Source organism: Astyanax mexicanus, chromosome 24, assembly GCF_023375975.1.
Source record: "Astyanax mexicanus isolate ESR-SI-001 chromosome 24, AstMex3_surface, whole genome shotgun sequence".
NCBI classification, from domain to species: domain Eukaryota; kingdom Metazoa; phylum Chordata; class Actinopteri; order Characiformes; family Acestrorhamphidae; genus Astyanax; species Astyanax mexicanus.
Genome location: NC_064431.1, coordinates 21,776,078 through 21,794,201, shown reverse-complemented (window position 1 = coordinate 21,794,201; position 18,124 = coordinate 21,776,078). Strand labels below are relative to the sequence as shown.

Below are 18,124 nucleotides of genomic sequence, written 5' to 3'. Positions count from 1 at the left end.
AGAGAAGCACGTAACGCATGTGTAAAAGTAAAAAGATGATGCATAAATTCCGATTTGACCGTTCACATTTATGTCGCATTCCCATGGATCGGATATGTATCTGATTTAGAAACATATACATAAGTGTCTCAAATCTGATAAAAAAAAATCAGATTTGGCACGTTTACACAGCCATGAAAAAATCAGATCTGAGCCACATTAAGCAAAAAAGAAGAATTTATGTATACAGTCTTGTGTGTGCTCTTTTTTCCCAAATTGTATCAAACTGTTGATTCGGCCACTCCTAACATTTCTGATATGTCTCTGATTGAGTTCTTCTTTTTTACAGACTTTCTTTTGAGCCCAGGAAACAAGGAGACTTTGTTGGTAAATGATTGTAATTCCTAAACACTTCATATGATATTTTTGTTAAACCGATTAAAATTTAATTAAACCTGAAAGTCTACAGTTTAATCTCATTTGTTTCATTTCAAATCCAACTGCATAGCACAAATCGTAAAGCTTGTGTCACTTTCCAAATATTTTTGGGACTAACCGTATCTCATCTTGATCCAGGCTAGGGCTCATCATTACAATCATGCATAGAAAATTTAATTTCATTCCAACAATGAACTTCTTCTATGCCGTGTCACCTGTCCTCCTTCTTATCAAGCTAATCAGAAATTTCATGGTTTTCTAAATGTTTTTAAAAAGCTCAGTTTTAATGCTCTACTTACTAAAAAAATATTGGGTTTAAATCAGGCCTGAAATGGAATGAAATGGAATTATTGAAATGGAATGAAATTTTCTATGTATGATTGTAATGCCTGGATAAATACATACAGTTAGATACAGTTAGTCCCAAAAAATATTTGGACAGTGACACAAACTTTATGATTTGGGCTCTGCATGCTATCCAGTTGGATTTGAAATGAAACAAATGAGTGCCCAAGTGGAACCTGTCCTCCTTCGCAAGAGGTCGACCCAAACCAAACAGTGATCTTATCAAGCTAATCAGAAATTCCATGGTTTCCCTTTCCAAGCACTCATCAATCACGTGCACGTGCGAGATACACACTTCTGCTGTCATACAAGCCATAATTTGCATGGCCCGATGACGCTCAATTTACGGTAACATTATGAAAGGCCGCTTCCCACTTGTTTGACAGCATATCGTAATTCATTCCAGATAAATTGCAAATTACAAGGAAGCTTCTCTAGACCACCTCATTTCCCCCCTGCTGTCCATCAGGTACGATAGGTGATTTATACGATGCCCATAAGGAGGTCAAACTATTGCAGGCAGTGATTTGTTTTTCCACCTGACTGGAGTATATTATTATGAGGAGACAGATGTGAAATTCAAAGCTGATTAAGCATATGCTGCTTTCACACTCGCCAAAATGAAGGGTCATGCAGGCATTTCTCCAGAGATAGCATGATGATTGAAATACGCTGGAAAATATAAGCTGATATTAAGTTTATATTCAGGTGGACACTCGTCGTCATCATCATAAAAAAAAAAATAGTTGCATCCAGAAGGAATCAACCGACAAGAAGGAAACTTGGCGGGTACTCGTACCAGACTGTCATTGAGGGACCGACAAATCTGTGTGGAAAACAAGAGCTTTATGGAGATGCGGATTTCATTTTCCAGCAGGATTTGGCACTTTCCACACTAGAGCTTAGATTCTCTGCCCGAACCTGACCCAACCCAAGGCCCAACTTGAACTCAGGCCGAGATTTTCCACCACTTTCCTCAGGCCGATTTGGGTCGGTCTCAAGCAAATAGTCTGTGACGTAGACGTCTGTTTTTTTAACGATATTTTTATTTTATATAAAGCTATCCCAACGTAGCAAAGTGACAAATCATGCACATAATAATCACATGTGAGCTCCTCCACTTGTCTGCATTTGAATTGCAGCACTGTGTGTAGCTTTTCTTAGCTTTTCTTTGCTTCTTTAGTGTTGCAATGTTAATTAACATAATACTGAACAGATTTCGCTCATTCAAACAGCCTCAAAATGTTTTTAAAAAGCTCAGTTTTAATGCTCTACTCACTAAAAAAATATCGTGTTTAAATCAGGCTCTGGCTCATAATGACAGTTTATGTTAAAACGACATACTATGTCGTAATTATGGAATAAATATCTCATAATTATGAGAATGTTTGTGTGTTTACCACCGCACTACAGCGTTCTCCGACTAAATGTTGCAGTTAATTGAATAAATAAAATTCTACTTTACACTTGGCTTAAATCACAAAGAAATCTTAGTGTAACTGAGCGGCATTAATGGCGTTTTCACAAGCATTCGAACACTGCAAAGGATTTTAAAGTCTCAGTGTTTATAGAGGTATAAAAATAAATCAGACCTTGCTTCCCATCTCACACTGCACGAAAAAACGACGCGTGATGAAGCTGAAATTCGGGCTAAAATTGCGCAGTGTCTGCCTGGCTTAAGACTTTCTTAAAATTACAAGATGTTTATTTCATAATTACGACATACTATGTCGTTTTAACAACATAACTCATAAATACGAGATACTTTCTCATAACTACGTGATGTTTTTCATAATTATGACATACTGTTTCGTTTTAACGATATAACTTCTAAAAACTAGATACTTTCTCATAATTACGAGAGGTTTTTTTCTTAAATACGACATACTATGCCGTTTTAACGACATAACTCATAAATACGAGATACTTTCTCATAATTACGCAATTTTTTTTATAACCATGACATACTGTTTTGTTTTAACGATATAACTTCTAAAAACTAGATACTTTCTCATAATTACGAGAGGTTTATTTCTTAAATACGACATACTATGTCGTTTTAACATAGTGAACTCATAATTTAACAACGTGAACTCATAATAACGACATACTATGTTGTTTTAACAACATAATAAGTTGTAAGAACAAGAGTTTCTCGTTATAATGACATGTTGAAGTTTTTTTTTTTTTTATCATAAGTGGCAGCAATATGCCTCCGTACCAGCCCACACTGCCAAAAGTAGAAATTGGTCTCACAGAATATAATAATTTTCATTTTTTTTGGGATACTGACTTTCTGGTTTTCATTAGCTGTAAACTATAATCATCAACATTAAATAAATAGATTTTTAATGCATCTTTATAATTTATTGTTTGAGATGCACCTGTAGCTGAATGCATTTCACTGTAGAAAAAGTGTCCACAAACATTAGTACATGTAGTGTAAATTAAACAGAAAAGTTTCTCAGAAGTTTTTTTTTGCTAATTCTCTTATGAGCAACACAGAATCCACAAACACACTCATACACAATCAGCTGTGTAGTCCATCACACTTATTGCACAGCTTGATTGCAATCTGCAGGATCACTTAACAGCACAGCACCTCCCTCAGAGACAGACGTCTGATTCATAATCATCTAATTCATCACTGCTCTCTGTAACATATAATGAGATACGCGTTATTAATCGGTGAGGAGTTTTAATGTCTTTTTTTAAAAAGCTCATTAAACCAACACAAACAAATACACTGATATGTCAAAAGTCGTGAGACAGCAGTAAGCAGTAAGTTTATAGATGATAGAGGGATACCTGCCTCTGGCTATGGTAAGTTTTGATGTGTTATCTTGTATGTAATTTGAACACTGGAAGTTGTGTGTTTCGCATTTAACAATCCTCAATCCACACATTAGGCTAATATTACTGCTTACAGTGGGTGGTAATGATAGTAAACTTCTGGCTAGAATTGTCTGAGCCAACAAGCGACAAGCAAACTTTTAGCTTTCATGAGGCATATGACAAAAGTCAGGGGACACAAAAATGCCATGTTGCATCTTAAAAAAGATTAGGGCGTGATTTTTTTGTTTTTTTTTCCAACCAATTGTAGTATATAAATATAATTCATGAAAATATTTTCATGTATACAGTATATTACTTTCTGAGTTGGACACACGCAAAGACTTGAAATCAACAATTAAAGACTATGCTGCCCTCTAGTGGTAACACAGGTTAGTGCAGTATAATTTTACATGATTGTGAGTCGATGAGTGTGAAGTAAAAAGATCTGTTACGTTTATTTATCACGTTTACTTATCAGATCACCATGGCCGAATCCAAAGAGCCCATAAAGTTATAAAGTATAAGTTGTGAGGTGTATCAGAAATACATCAAAGAATGCTAATATTACCACCCATTTTGCACTCTGCGAGTGCAGAGGGTGGTAATGATCATGTCCAGCTGCGTCTGGCTAGAATTTTCCAATTGTGACTACAGAAGCGATTCAATACAGTATACTCAAGTCAGCATTATCAATATTGGGCTTTAACTAATGTCTTTAAACTTTAATTTGCATTTTTTGGGCAGAACATGTGCATTATATACATCTTCAATATACATTTTTGGGGGTTTCTGAAATCAGGGTTAAATGGCAACATAGAGAGGCTCCGAGTGGTCCAGCAGTCTAAGGAGCTGTGACTATGACTGGGAGATCGCAGGTTCGAATTCCGGTCATGCAGCTTGCCATCAGCTGCCAGAGCCCTCAAAGAGCACAGTTAGCCTTGCTCTCTACGGGTGATGTAGGTCAGCACAAGACTGCGTCTGTGAGCTGATGTATCAGAAGTAAGTCGCTGAGCTTTCTTCTGATTGCGCTGCGATGCTACTCTCTATGGCGTCAGCAGCAGTTCAAAAAGAGGCAGTGGCTGACTTTACATGTGTTGGAGGAGGCATGAGCTAGTCTTCACCCTCTTTATGTTGTGGCATCACTAGTGACAGGGATATACAGCTGAGTAGCAACTAAATGTGTGGTACTATTGGCGTAGCTAAATTGGAAGAAAACGGAGAAAAAATTTAAATAAATTAATTAAAAACTAGCGGGTTGGTTTCCTAGACTGCACAGGAAGAGTGCAGTTTGACCATGCTTCACAGTTCTTACAGTGTTTGTATGTATGCTCATCCAAACAAAAAAAGAAAAAGAAAAAGAAATAATTAAAAACACTTTATCAGGATCAAGTTGTTTTAGGTCACCAAGGCCAACTTACTTCTAAATGTGAATCATTTTTTGTGAATCAGATTTTTTTGTGACCAGAAACTAGAGACTAGAGAAGCGACTGTCATAAATTATCACATAAATATTCAGTGCAGGAGACCCCACCCATACACATGTTCCACAATTCATTGTCACATTCTTTAGCTAATGAAACACAAATATTAGTCCTTTCCATTGTACAAATGGGAAGGATAAATAAATATAAGAGTAATACCCTCATTTTGAAGTTAAGTTGTCTTTAAGCTTACTTAATTATTTAGAACCTGAATATGATAACACCAGATCTTTTAGAATAGTAAAAAAATAGAATTCCCATCTATACAGGGAGTGGTCACGTTTGTATGCAATCAAACCTGAAGACAACTCTTTCAGTTTGACATTTAATATGACAAAGTGTGGCAAACTCCATCAATGCACAAAACATTGAAATGACTGATTCCAGATAAACCTTCAGCAAAACCGTTTCACAGTACTGAGTGAAAAGAAGAGGAACATCCCCCTAAATAAACAACTGAAGAAAATTAAACTGAAAAAATAAATTATAATTAAATAATTGTTAGAACACTTGGCTTCACACCTTAGGCCGGGTTCACACTACACAACTTTTGAAGTTGTACCATTCACACTATGTAATTTCTTGTCTTGAATTCAAGATTGTTTGTGTGTGTGTGGTTTTCACACTACACAACTGATCAGGAATCATGAATTACATTTTACTATCACCTTTCAGCTGGAAGAACGCACAGCAGACCTGACTGCTCTCCAAAATCATGTTTTGGCACAAACACAAAAATACACAAACACAAGAATTGATGTGATGCCATACGTGAGACACATTTGTTTTTCTTTTTAAATGGATGTCTGTAAGAAACGTGCGATACAAGTTATGCGCGATACAAATGTGAGCTTATTTGCAGCGAAACACAACAGAAGAAAATGTAAATAATATGGATGAGAACACAGTGGTGGGCTGTTTGAAGGGCAGGGCCAAAAATGCAGAATTTTTAATACTAAGCAGGCAGAAGGTCACCCAATAATGGACACATTATCAAAATTTCAAGATCTAGAGGTGTCATCAAATTTATCCGGTGTTCTAGCACTTTTTACACAAGAAAATTAGCCAAATCAAATTAGCCTTTTGCCCAATCCCATTTCACCCCATAGCCCTACATCTGTTTGGCACATGCACACCTAGTAGTAGGATGTCCAGACTCTTGTAAGGCTGGAGGAGTAGGTTAGGGGAAGTGTTTGGGCTACATGACCCTTCTGAGATTTTTCAGAGGCACACTCTAAACACAGGGCTATGAGAATTACTGGCAAGATGACGGCCCAAGCAACCAAAGAACCTGACCAATTTGAGCATTTTCTGTGTTAAAAACAATAACAACTATAATTATCACAGTTTAATTAGTTGTTTTAATGTTGAATGTTTTATAATAGCATAATAGCTAGTAGTTCATCCCAGTAGCTCCACCTTAAATGATGCAACAGATGGCAGAAGTTGCACTATTTAAAGTGGAACAGAACCATAAAATAAAAGCTAATAAAAGCTGACCTCAGTTCCCCATTACAAAGGAATTAAGAAATTGACAATACTACTTACTTGCCTTCCTGAAGATATATGATGCCCTAAAGTGAACTAGTTAACCAGCAGCTAGGTTGCTGAACGCTCCAGCTATATCTGTATTGGGATCCTGAAGGGATGTCCCAATTTTTAGGGGGAGGATTTTACCCCTTCCTCTTGTAACTTTGTTCCAAAGGAAAGGGTTACACTTAAAAAAAAAAAAAAAAAAAAAAAAGATAGGGGCACAAAAAAGAAATGGGATTTTGTCTTTGTCTCTCTTTTGCCACTTTAGTGGGCACATTACTGATGTTTTCTCAACCATGGGGCACTGGAAGGGGCAGTTGCCACCCCTGCCACGTCTTGGGCCTTGCGAGGCATTAGTGATCATTTGAAAGCTTTATGATCACATTTTTCTATCGCATTTTGTGATCATTTCATAAATAGCGACCAAGCAAGTGTCGAGAGCCAAGTGAACGTTGTGAGATTTGCGATTTCCTTCAAATTTGAGACTGGAACATTGAGCCTAAAATCATGTAGTGTGTACCCGACCTAAACAACCGCTTAATTGTTTGATTGTACAGTCTATAATCTTCACCTTTGCTGTTTCCCATCCGACAAGTCCTTCATCATGTAGGAATGAGTATGAATGTGAGTCATTAGCTGGCTCCGCTGCACGAAGCTCCTCTGACAGACCGGACAGACAAAGGGCTTTTCCCCCGTGTGAATTCTCTCGTGATCCTTAACGTGACTCCTCTGACTGAAGCCTTTCCCGCAGAACTGGCAGCAGTACGGCCTCTCCTTCGTGTGATTGTTTATGTGACTCTCCAGCGTCTGAAGTTGTTTAAAGCGCTTGCCGCAAACACCGCAGACGTGTCGCTCCTCGTTATTGTGACTCACCAAATGCTTTTCTAGCCACAGGTATGTCTTGAAAGGTTTGTTGCAAATCTTGCAGTAAAACAGACTGTCCGTTAGCTCGCTCTGAGAGTGCGACGGTCGATCCGCCAGGGAGCTATACAGTCTATAACCCGACCGCGAGCCCAGGTCATCCTCATCAACCTCAAAGTAATCGATGCCTTCCTGTTCCCGCTGTGCCGCAGACAAGTCGCAGGAGTTATCGGAGTAGGCAGCCTGGGAATCGTACAGCTCTGACTTGATTGGGATGTGATCCATCGGCAAACCGTTGCACTGCTCTTTCTCCTCAATGTCCATAGGTTTCTCCGGGACAGAAGACATCGCTTCCTGATTGTGGGCAACAGTTTCCGGTTGTTGCGGCTCCAGTTCCTGCTGTACAGCGCAGAGCTCCAGCTTCACTTGGATCATGGGTTCTGAGTCTCGTGGGCCTTGGCTGGTCTTGCTGTCGTCTGTAATAGAGGGCTGGATGTCTGGGGGAACTGAGCAGAGGACATTAAAAAAATTAGCACATGTTAAAGCTTCAAAACAAGTTCTAATTGTTTACATTTTATGTGGATTCATCATGGTCATAAATGTCAGCATTAGCAATACTAAGCTTTGATTTATGTCTTCAAACTGTTCCCTTTCTAGGGCAGAACATGTGTACTTTTACATACATCTTCAAAAGAAAAAAGTTTCTGAAATCAGGGTTAAAATTCTACATAGAATTTAATTCAATTAGTTGGTTTCCTGGATTGCACAGGAAGTCCACATATTTTAGTGATAAGGTTGTGCTCAGAACTTTGTAAACAATATTTCAAAATCCTGACGATAGTAAACTTTATAGTCACTCCACAATCAAATTTTATATGTGTTTGGGCTGTATGCTACCACTACCATGCTTAACTATGGTGGCCGAGAAAGCCCAACGCAGTGCAAATAGAAAAGCGCTGCAAAAGCACAAAACACATCCATTAAAATTACAACACAGGCGCAGCAAATAGAAAAACGCGCTGCAAATAGAAAAACGCGCTGCAAATACAACCACAACACAACGAAATTTTCCCGGGGGACCTTAAAAGATGCTGTACCAGCTAAGCTGCATCTTCAGTAAATTCTCGGACTTCACTATGTGTACAAAGGACAATAAGTGGCAAACAAGGCGTTTTGTGAAGCAGAACTTTTAATAATATGCACACAACCGTGGTAATCACAGGTAATAAACATAACTTACTTTTCAGAAGCTTGTTTGCCACTTATTGTCCTTTGTATACAGCTGGTACAGCATCTTTTAAGGTCCCCCGGGAAAATTGCGTTGTGTTGTGACTCACTTCCGTTGTGTTGTGATTGTATTTGCAGCGCGTTTTTCTTTTTGCAGCGCGTTTTTCTATTTGCTGCGCCTGTGTTGTAATTTTGATGGATGTGTTTTGTGCTTTTGCAGCGCCTTTCAATTTGCACTGCGCTGGGCTTTCTCGGCCACCGTACTTAACAGCTCATACAGTGTTTGTATGTACACTCATACTGCCCAATAAAAAGGGAAAACAAATCATTGAAAGCAGTTCAATAGGATTAAAAAACAGATATTTTTGACAGATAATTCACTTCATAATTCACAAGATTTCATGTACAAGACGACTTGTGAACACTGTGAACTAAATAACAAACCTTCTATCATAAACAGTTAATCAGAGCACAGGGTGCTGGATTTCTAGTAATTAAGACCAGCTAGTAATTAAGACCAGTTCTGAAGGGGAAAGAGCTTTCTCTTAAACATTAGTTTATTTGTTCACACACTTTAATTCACTATTTTCTGTCGTGTACAACAGTTGGTACAAGGCGATTTATACTTGGTCAACATAATACAACTTTAGGCTTTTGTTGCTGGAAGCTAGCCAAAATAACATGCATTTTGTTGCTTAGCAACTATATTAGCTAACTCAGCAGAACTCAAGTATGATGTGTAGCTGCTTTTGTGTTGAAATCTGGTTAGAAATTGTTTAGCTAAGTTTAAAATTCATAGAAAATCATTAAAAAACAAAGAACAACCGATAAAAAATGAATGAAGGTAACAGCATCTAATTTCATCAACTCCCGCCCACACCCCTACATGAAAAATGCTTCTGATGCCCCTGTTCTCAAGCTTTACATCCAGACTGAAAACAAACTTTTTAGGTTAAGGCTGCAGATCCAAATATAGCATCATATAGCTACTGTACTTCTACGCAGGTAGTTTCTTTGTACATTTTAGAAACAACATAGCAAGACCTTAGCAACACCTTAAAAACCACCACATATACCATAGCAACCACCACAGACACCATAAAAAATTTTGGCAACCACTATAGCCAATGGTGTCAGCCGTTTAAGAAAATGCACTTTTCTAGCTAGTTATTATAAATAATTATTAATAATCTAGTTAGCTACAGTTTCTTTGTAGATAGTTAGAAACAACATAGCAACCACTATGGATACCGTAGCAACACCTTAGCAATCACATAGAACAACATAGCAACCGACATGGATACCAAAGCAACACCGTAGCATCCACCTAGCAACTGCTCAGCAACATCTTAATAACCACCACAGACACCGACGAAACACCATAGCAACCACCTGGCAACACCTTAGTAACCACTTGGAAACAACATAGAAACCAATATGGATACCACAGCAATACCTTAGCAACCACCTAGCAACCGCTGAGCAACACCTTAACAACCACTATGGCGAACGCTGTCAGTCGTTTTAGCTGCGCAACCATCCCGCGTTTCCTTAAGGAAAAGCACTTTTCTAGTTAATTAATGTTTCCCTTTAGGTTAAGGCTGCAGATCCAAATGCAGCACCTATAGCTACTGTACTTCTGTACGGGTACTTAGCTACAGTTTCCTTGTAGAGACTTACCTTTTTTGCTCTGTTTTAAACTGTTCAATCCTAATCGAATTCATCAGCATACAATGACTCTACATCTATCAGGTAAAAGATGTAGCATTTTATTAAAACATTATCCAGATACAGTAATGGCATTATATTATTATTATTATTATTATCTAACCTTTATTTATATAAACAGCAGCTGTCCTCTGCTCCTCAGAAACAGACCGAGACCCTGATCCCCCACAGGTCTGCAGTTCAGCACCTCTCCGTTCCTCTTCGCTGGTGTTGATGTTCTCCAGCATGTCTCTGAGGTAGCGGTTCTCCTGCTGGGTTCTGTCTATCTCAGCCTGATACTCACACAGCGTCTCTTTCACCACCTGAAAAATCTCCCCAGCAGCTGCAATCAGCCGCTCCTTCAAAAAACAGTTCAAAAACTCCAGCTTAGCCATTTTTAAACCTCTTAACACTAAACCGCGAACATTAAACAGGACCCGTGCTGCTTAAACTATTAGATAAAACTCAGATTTAGAACACCCCAGTTAATTTTATTCCAAAAATAATCACAAGAACCCTTTTCTTGACCAAAGGGTCAAAACAAGCCTGAATTCACTTCCGGTCGCTTTCGATTCCATATTTCAAAATAAAAGTCCGACTATTTTTTTTCTATATATATATATAATTATTATTATTATTATAATACACTGCCTGGCAAAAAAGTCCCCCCCTGTATTTATCTAGGTTCAGCAACAGTATTTGCTCAAAGAATGAGGTCAGCTGACTGAACACTGAATTGAAATAAATGTGACATTGCAGAAGCTTGTCAAAACAATACCACAGCAAATGTCTGCCACAATCAAAGCTAAATGTGGCCCAATTAAATATTAGAGTATGTGACTTTTTTTGGTCTTGCAGTGTCTGTAAGGCAGCTGTTGATTTCATGGAAGCTCTATGAAAATCAACATATATTTTAGCATTTCAGAAATAAAATACTATACAGCAAGAACAAAAGGCCTGAGATCTTGTTTTTTACTTTTATTTAAATGAAATTATAAAAAATAATTAGTAAAGAAAATAGAAAAAACACCAAATACAAAGAAATGTGGAAATTCATGTAAGAAAAAACAAACAACCAACAAAAAAATATGAAAAATCTATAATAGATGTGACTAAAATGTTTTCAATCGGAAAAAGAAGGCAAAATTAATGCATGTGCACCTCTGGTCTTTTACACATCACTGCAGTGATATGTTATAGTCTTAGAGTGTTAAAACCAAACTTCAAACATTTGAGCACAGATAAAAGATAATTATCTTTTAAACAATAAAAAATACATTCAGTCAGGTGTGTGAAAACATTTGATTTATGTGTGTGTTTTATGTAAAACCATATATTAAACAATTAGACTAACAGAAACCTCTTAGTCAATTTAACAAACTCATTTCATTTTCCCTCTATTTAAGACAATAAAAAACTAAGAGATAGCAGAGAATATATGTCTTGTGAGGTATGAGCCGTGAGACAGATCTGATGCCAACCAAAACCACATTACATACTGCATTACAGTGGCATTAAATGTAGCTCATTTGTCAGGATCAGTGTCAAACCAACAGTTTAGTGACTTTCAGTGGCTTTTATATTGTTTATATCCATTTTAGATTGAAATTTGAAAAAAAAAAAACATGCATTTAATGCATTGGTTAAAAAAAATCTGTGTTTAAAAAAAATCCCTCTGTGTTTGGTCTTTCCATCGTCTGCAGTTTATCCCGATGAATTATGCGAACATGTTTCCGGACATGATTGAACTGAGTGAAGCGCTGCCCACACACCGAGCAGCTGAAAGGTTTTTCACCAGTGTGGACTCTTTCATGCTCCGTCAGGTGACACTTCTGATTGAAACCCTTACCACAAACTTGCACTGAAATGGCCGAAGTCCCTGGTGCACAATCATATGTTTCTTCCAGTTCACCCGTCTTGTAAAGCGCTTGCCACAGATCTGGCAAAGGTAAGGGTCCGTGTACTTGTGACATTCCAAGTGTGACGCCAGCTGGGAAAGGTCATCGAAAGCTGTGTTACAGTAGGGACAGGAATGGGTGTCTTTAACCTTTACACCTTCCACATGAGGAGAACCTAAACTTGGATTTAGCACTACACTTGAGTTATTAAACACCAACTGGGAATCACACGGCATAAGACTGATAGAGATGAAGGAATTTATCTGTAGAGCTTCATGCTCTTTTGTTCTAGTAGGGCACTGCGACGTTACTCTTGGAAGAAGTTTCTTTGCAGGAGGGGTGGAGTTAGTGGTGGAGTTGCTCGTTGAGGTGTTGTTGCTCACAAGCTGTGGCTCAGTGTTCTGCTGAACATCATTAACCTCTAGTTTCACCTGAATTAAAGAGGATTCAGAATTCAGTGGTTCCGTTCTGGATTCCTGCTGGTCAGGTCCTACTGGCAGACTGGTCTGAGCATCTAAATGAAAAACAGGACACAGCATTTAAATAAAATACAGACTGAGAAGAGTTCTTGGTACTTGGAACCGTCTTCCTAGAGAAATGTGCTAAACAGTTAGCTATGTATTAATTAAGAGCATGGCTTAATGGTAGAACTGCCATAGAATAAAGGTTTTTGTTTAAGCTGGTTACCAGTGTAGCATATGTTTTTGTTGTCAACCACTAGGGAAGGCAAGCTATAACTACAGAACAAGACAAAGTATGTTGTTACTACTACTACTACTATTCCAATACAACCCAACATCTCAACACACAGAACTTCTAAAATTTATTTAGCTTTCAGATCCAGACACCTAAGCTTCTCCTTGAACATTTGAATAATAAATACCAATGTGCAAAAAAGAGAAGGCAGTCCCAGTTATTTAAATGGTCTAACTTATGTTAACCTGTGGCCTTATTTGGGTTTGAACAGTGGTCCTATTTACCTGTGTCTTTGATTAGATGTATGTAATTTACCTGCTGATCCAAGACTAAAGTAGCTCATGTTTACCTGCTTATCTCGGTCTAAAGTAGCCCATGTTTACCTGCTGATCTCAGGAAAAAGTAGCTCATGTTTACCTGCTGATCTCAGACTAAAGTAGCCCATGTTTACCTGCTGATCTCAGACTAAAGTAGCCCATGTTTACCTGCTGATCCCGGTCTAAAGTAGCCCATGTTTACCTGCTGATCCCGGTCTAAAGTAGCCCGTGTTTACCTGCTGATCTCAGACTAGAGTAGCCCATGTTTACCTGCTGATCTCAGGCTAAAGTAGCCCACGTTTACCTGCTGAAATCACAGGTTTATCTGTGTCCTCCTCCAGGTTCGCTGCAGCCACGATCCTCCTGAGGACCTGGATCTCCTCTCTGGCCTGTTTAATCTCCTCCTTCTGCTCAGAGACGATCCCCTGCACAGCCCGGAATATTTCCTCAGCGACTCCGCACAGCCGCTCCTTCAGAAACTGATTAAAAGCGTCGAATTTAGTCATTTTAGCCGCAGTCTTGATTTCCAATAACAGGACCTGCCAAACCCGCCGTTTGTACTCGCTCTCAGAGCTACACAGGAGGAGGAGGTCCGCCAGTGAACTATCGCTCCCTGCCGGCTGGAGTAAACAAGAACGTGTACTTTAGCTCTGGAAAAAAATAAGAGACCACTTCAGTTTTTGAATCAGTTTCTCTGATTTTGCTTTTCCCTTTTTTTCAGGTTTCTTAAGCCACTTTTGTGGCTCACGTATCTGCTGTTTAATATCAGTTCTATAGCTACATAATCACAATTCAGGGTAATGACAGTACCTGGAATTATAAATCCTTATGAATTTGTCTGACTATGCTGTGTTGAGGAAAAATAGCAAATGGACACCATACCATAACTTCCCTTTTTTGTTAGATGCATTATGCAAGCTGGATCTCTTGACTCAACGCATGTGGGCGTGTCTGTGGCGTTTTTGAATGCAAATTAAGCAAAAAAAAAAAAACAACCTGGAGATTTTGATTATTTGATTTTTATTACCTTCAACTTAGTCAATCAATCAATTTCTGGAAATGGTATACTGGTCTGATGTACCTGCCTACTCATCCTGATCGTCTGGATGGACTTGCCATGCATTTGCGCTCACCACTGAAATGAACAGGATGCTTTAAGGAGAAATGGAAAGTGGATTCCTACTGTCAAGGCTGAATCATTGAGCATTGAGTCAAAGCAGACTCTACGCAGTATGTAGCCTGTGTGAATGGCCCACACCATTGTAAGCATTTACACATTTTTATACCATGTCAGTTTGTTTGTCTACCTCACCCTGTAGTTTAACTGTAAAGGCAGGAATATAAGGCTATGTGGACCAATCATAGCTGCTACTGTCAGCGCTGTAACATACATAGTTACATTTCTGAAGTGGTTAACATCATGCTACATCATGTGTAGGGTATAGTGTAATTGGCCTTAAAGACCATTTAAGTGCTATTTATTTTACAAACTGTTGCCAGGGAATAAAATAACTCTTGAAAGTTTTCAGTCAGTTCTGAGCATTTTCTATGACAATCTGCCATAAAATGTCTAAAAACAGCTGGTAGCTTAAAAAAAAAACTCATCATGAAAGTCCAACATGTCCCATCACATTCAACAGCTGCTCTTTATCTTCCTTATAATCGTAGCGACCTGATCGTGATGAATCCGAAGATGCTCCTTTCCCTGTCCCAGCCAGGTGAACCGCTTCCCACAGACCGAACAGCTATAAATCTTTTCTCCAGTGTGGATCCGTTCGTGGCCCTTCACGTGACCTTTCTGGTTGAACGTCTTGCCGCAGTACCTACAGTGATACGGTCTCTCACCTGTATGAGTGCGCAGGTGTATTTTAAGTACGTGTGCGTAGCTGTAGCACTTTCCACACAGCTCACAGCGGTATGGCCTCTCTTTCTGGTGCACCACCATGTGCGCCTTTAGAACTCTCTCGTATCTGAACGGTTTGCCGCAGATTGCACAGTAAAGCAGTCTATCCGTAGTGTGCATCTGCAGGTGAGATGATAAATGATTAAAATCATTGTACGGGTCCTCACATTGAGGGTAAGGCTCTACCACTGGTTCATCTTTGATATCTCTGACATCTTTGATGGATAACAAATGATCCTCCGCAGGTTCTTGTTCAGGCTGCATCGGAACCAAGTTGGAGTCGTCGGAGGAGATGGCTTGAGAGCTCCAGGCTTCTGCTCTGCTTGTGGAGTCCATCAGAGAGCAGTCACCACCTCGTTTCTCTTCAGCGTTCAGAGATTTAACCATAAAAGGGTGAGGTGGTGGCTCCTCTTGATTACAAGCGGTGACTGCATATGGAGATGGACATGAAGGCGGCTCTTCCACTGGCTGTTGTGGTTCGGGATTCTGTTGTAAGGCAGAAAGTTCCAGCTTGACCTGAAAAACTGAGGAGCCTGAGTCCAGCAGGCCATGGGTGGTGTTTTGACATAGTGCTTCAGCTTCACCTGCATGGCTTTGCTGCGACTCTGTCAAAGATAAAAGGTTTAGTTAAAAAAACCTCACACCTTTATATCTAAATATCTGGAGCAGACAATCTAGCAACACATAATTTGAACACAAATTCTCACAATAAATTACAATAAGAAACAATAAATCTGTGCGTCTCATTACTGCGTCCATAATAGCACCGATTTAAACTCATAGAATAATAGAAACAATTAAGAACTTTAAAAAATGGCCACAAAAGTCCTATGCGGATGGGATTATTTTCTCAGGGGGTCCTGGGGTAAATTTCTCTTTTATGGGGGTCCTCTGTGATTTTATTCCTGTCTGGAACGACCATTTATGTGTTTTTCTCAGACGTCCTCTGAGAAAAGTACAGGCTGAATTAACTTCTGTTTTTCGCTGAACCTTTTCACATCTTTTTAGGTTTCGACACCTCACGTTTAATAAAATTTGTCCTTTGTCACGCACCATAGCCACTTTTTGGGTGCGCGTTTCCATGGAGATGAACACGATGTCATGTGACCAAGAAAACCTAAAAAAAAAAAAAACTCACTGGTTCTCCTGTTTTTTTAACGTCCCCCCTAAATACTAATCCTATCCGGATAGGGCTTAAATGTCATTTATGCAGAATGTACTTCTGCAAAATTACCATATATGTTTACATTATGTGGACTGTCTCTTCAGTCCTAGGAGGGAAAACTTACTCCACGATTTTGGTGCATTGGTGTAAGTATTTGTTTGTAAGAGTTAGGTGTGCTCACACTGCTGTGAGGATTTGACAGAACTCATCAACTGGAGCTGGTGCTTTAAAAAAAATTAATTGCAGATTTAATTTTTTTTGTGTAAAACTTTTGGCACAAAATTAACTCTACGGATTTTACCCTGTAAGCTTTTTTAAAAATTACTTTCAAGTGTTTGAACATTGTGTGACTGATGAAATAATACTTGGGCCCTGTATGAATATTGTGGCCCCTTGATGGCACCATATATAGAAAAAAATCAAGATCCTATTGTAAATGTACAAAGTATTTCTTCTTTTTCTTCTTCTTCTTCTTATTACCCTCTCAAAGTCTAACAATCTCAGGTTTATCATAGTGGATTATCGTAACACCCAAATTTAGTATATAAAAATATAATAAATATTAATATGTTCCCAGGGGCTTCAAAGATTAGTCAAGACTTAAATTTAGAAAAAACTAATACACAGTATTCTATACTATATACTAACCTTATGTGCTACTGTAAATATTGGGACATAAATATTATTTAAGATTTGTTAATACTTTCTCACTCACAATAATCTAATGTTTAAATCCCTATTTTCTGTGTTATATCTTTCCTCTTCTGTGTCTCGTTATCCCTTTTCTGCTGTAATACTGTGGATTTTCCTTCTGTATGACTAATAAATCCTTATCTTATCTTATCTTATATTATATTATATTATTATCTTATATATTAGACAGGTTAGCTAAGACAGATAGTTGGTCAGCTCACAGTCTGGGTGTAAATGAAACTGCGGTTTACCTGAGGCGGTGTTAATGCTAACCTCAGCTAGCATGTTCCTCAGGTAAAGGTTCTCCCGTTTGGAGCGCTGGAGCTCCAGCTGATACTCAGAGAAAGTTTCCTTCACCGCCTGGAAAATCTCCCCCGCTACAGCCACCATCCTCTCATAGAAGAAGGAGTTCAGGGAGTCCAGTTTAGCCATTTCTGCTGGAGACGCCATGGATAAACAGCTGAGCTGGAGGAGCTGGAGCTGCTTCTACAGTGAGGGGCGGTCTGGACCACAGAGCTCCGCTCCTACCGCCGCCTGATGGACGAACTGATTCCTAATAATAATTCCTTTAAAAAAGACGGTAAACACCTGCCCAGATAGCAAATAACTTTTAATAAACGTTTATTTTGGGTTCATCGTACATTTTAATGTTTGTGCTAGAAAAAAAATTATTTATTTAAGTATTTAACCTTGTCCTTCTGAAGTCCTTAAAATAATTCCGCAAAGCTGACAGTAAACACGTCCTCTGGGGGGTATTCCAGAAAGCAGGTTAAGTGACAAAACCGGGTAAGTAAACTCAGAGTTAACGGAAACTCAGAGTTTTCCGTTCCAGAAACCGAGCTTAGAGAGAACCTGAGTCAGTTACTATAGCAACTTACGCTCTGAAGCTAACCTGCTCGCTGGCAGGTTAGCTTACTCCGAACTCAGGGTTACGGCCACTTTTCTCATGCAAACGGATCCAGTTGATATTGAAGCGCAAATTATTCGCAGAGCTCTCCGTCCTGAACGAGTAATTAGACCCAGATTAGATGTGTTTTTTAGTTTCT

General features: G+C 38.8%; 2 protein-coding genes across 3 annotated transcripts; both read right to left on the bottom strand.

Moving 5' to 3' along the window:
• Nucleotides 1–6,800: 6,800 nt before the first annotated feature.
• On the bottom strand, nt 6,801–10,974 carry LOC103029277 (zinc finger protein 226). The gene is made up of 2 exons (XM_007247732.4): nt 10,531–10,974; nt 6,801–7,978 (listed from the first exon to the last, which is right to left on the bottom strand). Exons 1-2 carry the CDS (start codon nt 10,799–10,801, stop codon nt 7,179–7,181), a joined length of 1,071 nt encoding a protein of 356 aa, XP_007247794.3. The 5' UTR covers nt 10,802–10,974; the 3' UTR covers nt 6,801–7,178.
• Nucleotides 10,975–11,369: 395 nt separating this feature from the next.
• LOC103046447 (zinc finger protein 287) lies at nt 11,370–18,124 on the bottom strand. Of its 2 annotated transcripts, none has more exons than XM_049471894.1 (3): nt 17,330–18,124; nt 13,588–15,825; nt 11,370–12,818 (listed from the first exon to the last, which is right to left on the bottom strand). In XM_049471894.1, the coding sequence occupies exons 1-2, from the start codon at nt 17,526–17,528 to the stop codon at nt 14,951–14,953; spliced, it is 1,074 nt and encodes a 357-aa protein (XP_049327851.1). In that variant the 5' UTR covers nt 17,529–18,124; the 3' UTR covers nt 11,370–12,818; nt 13,588–14,950. The 2 variants fall into 2 exon arrangements, with proteins under 2 accessions (XP_049327851.1, XP_049327850.1); XM_049471893.1 differs by having other exon boundaries at nt 13,622–15,825.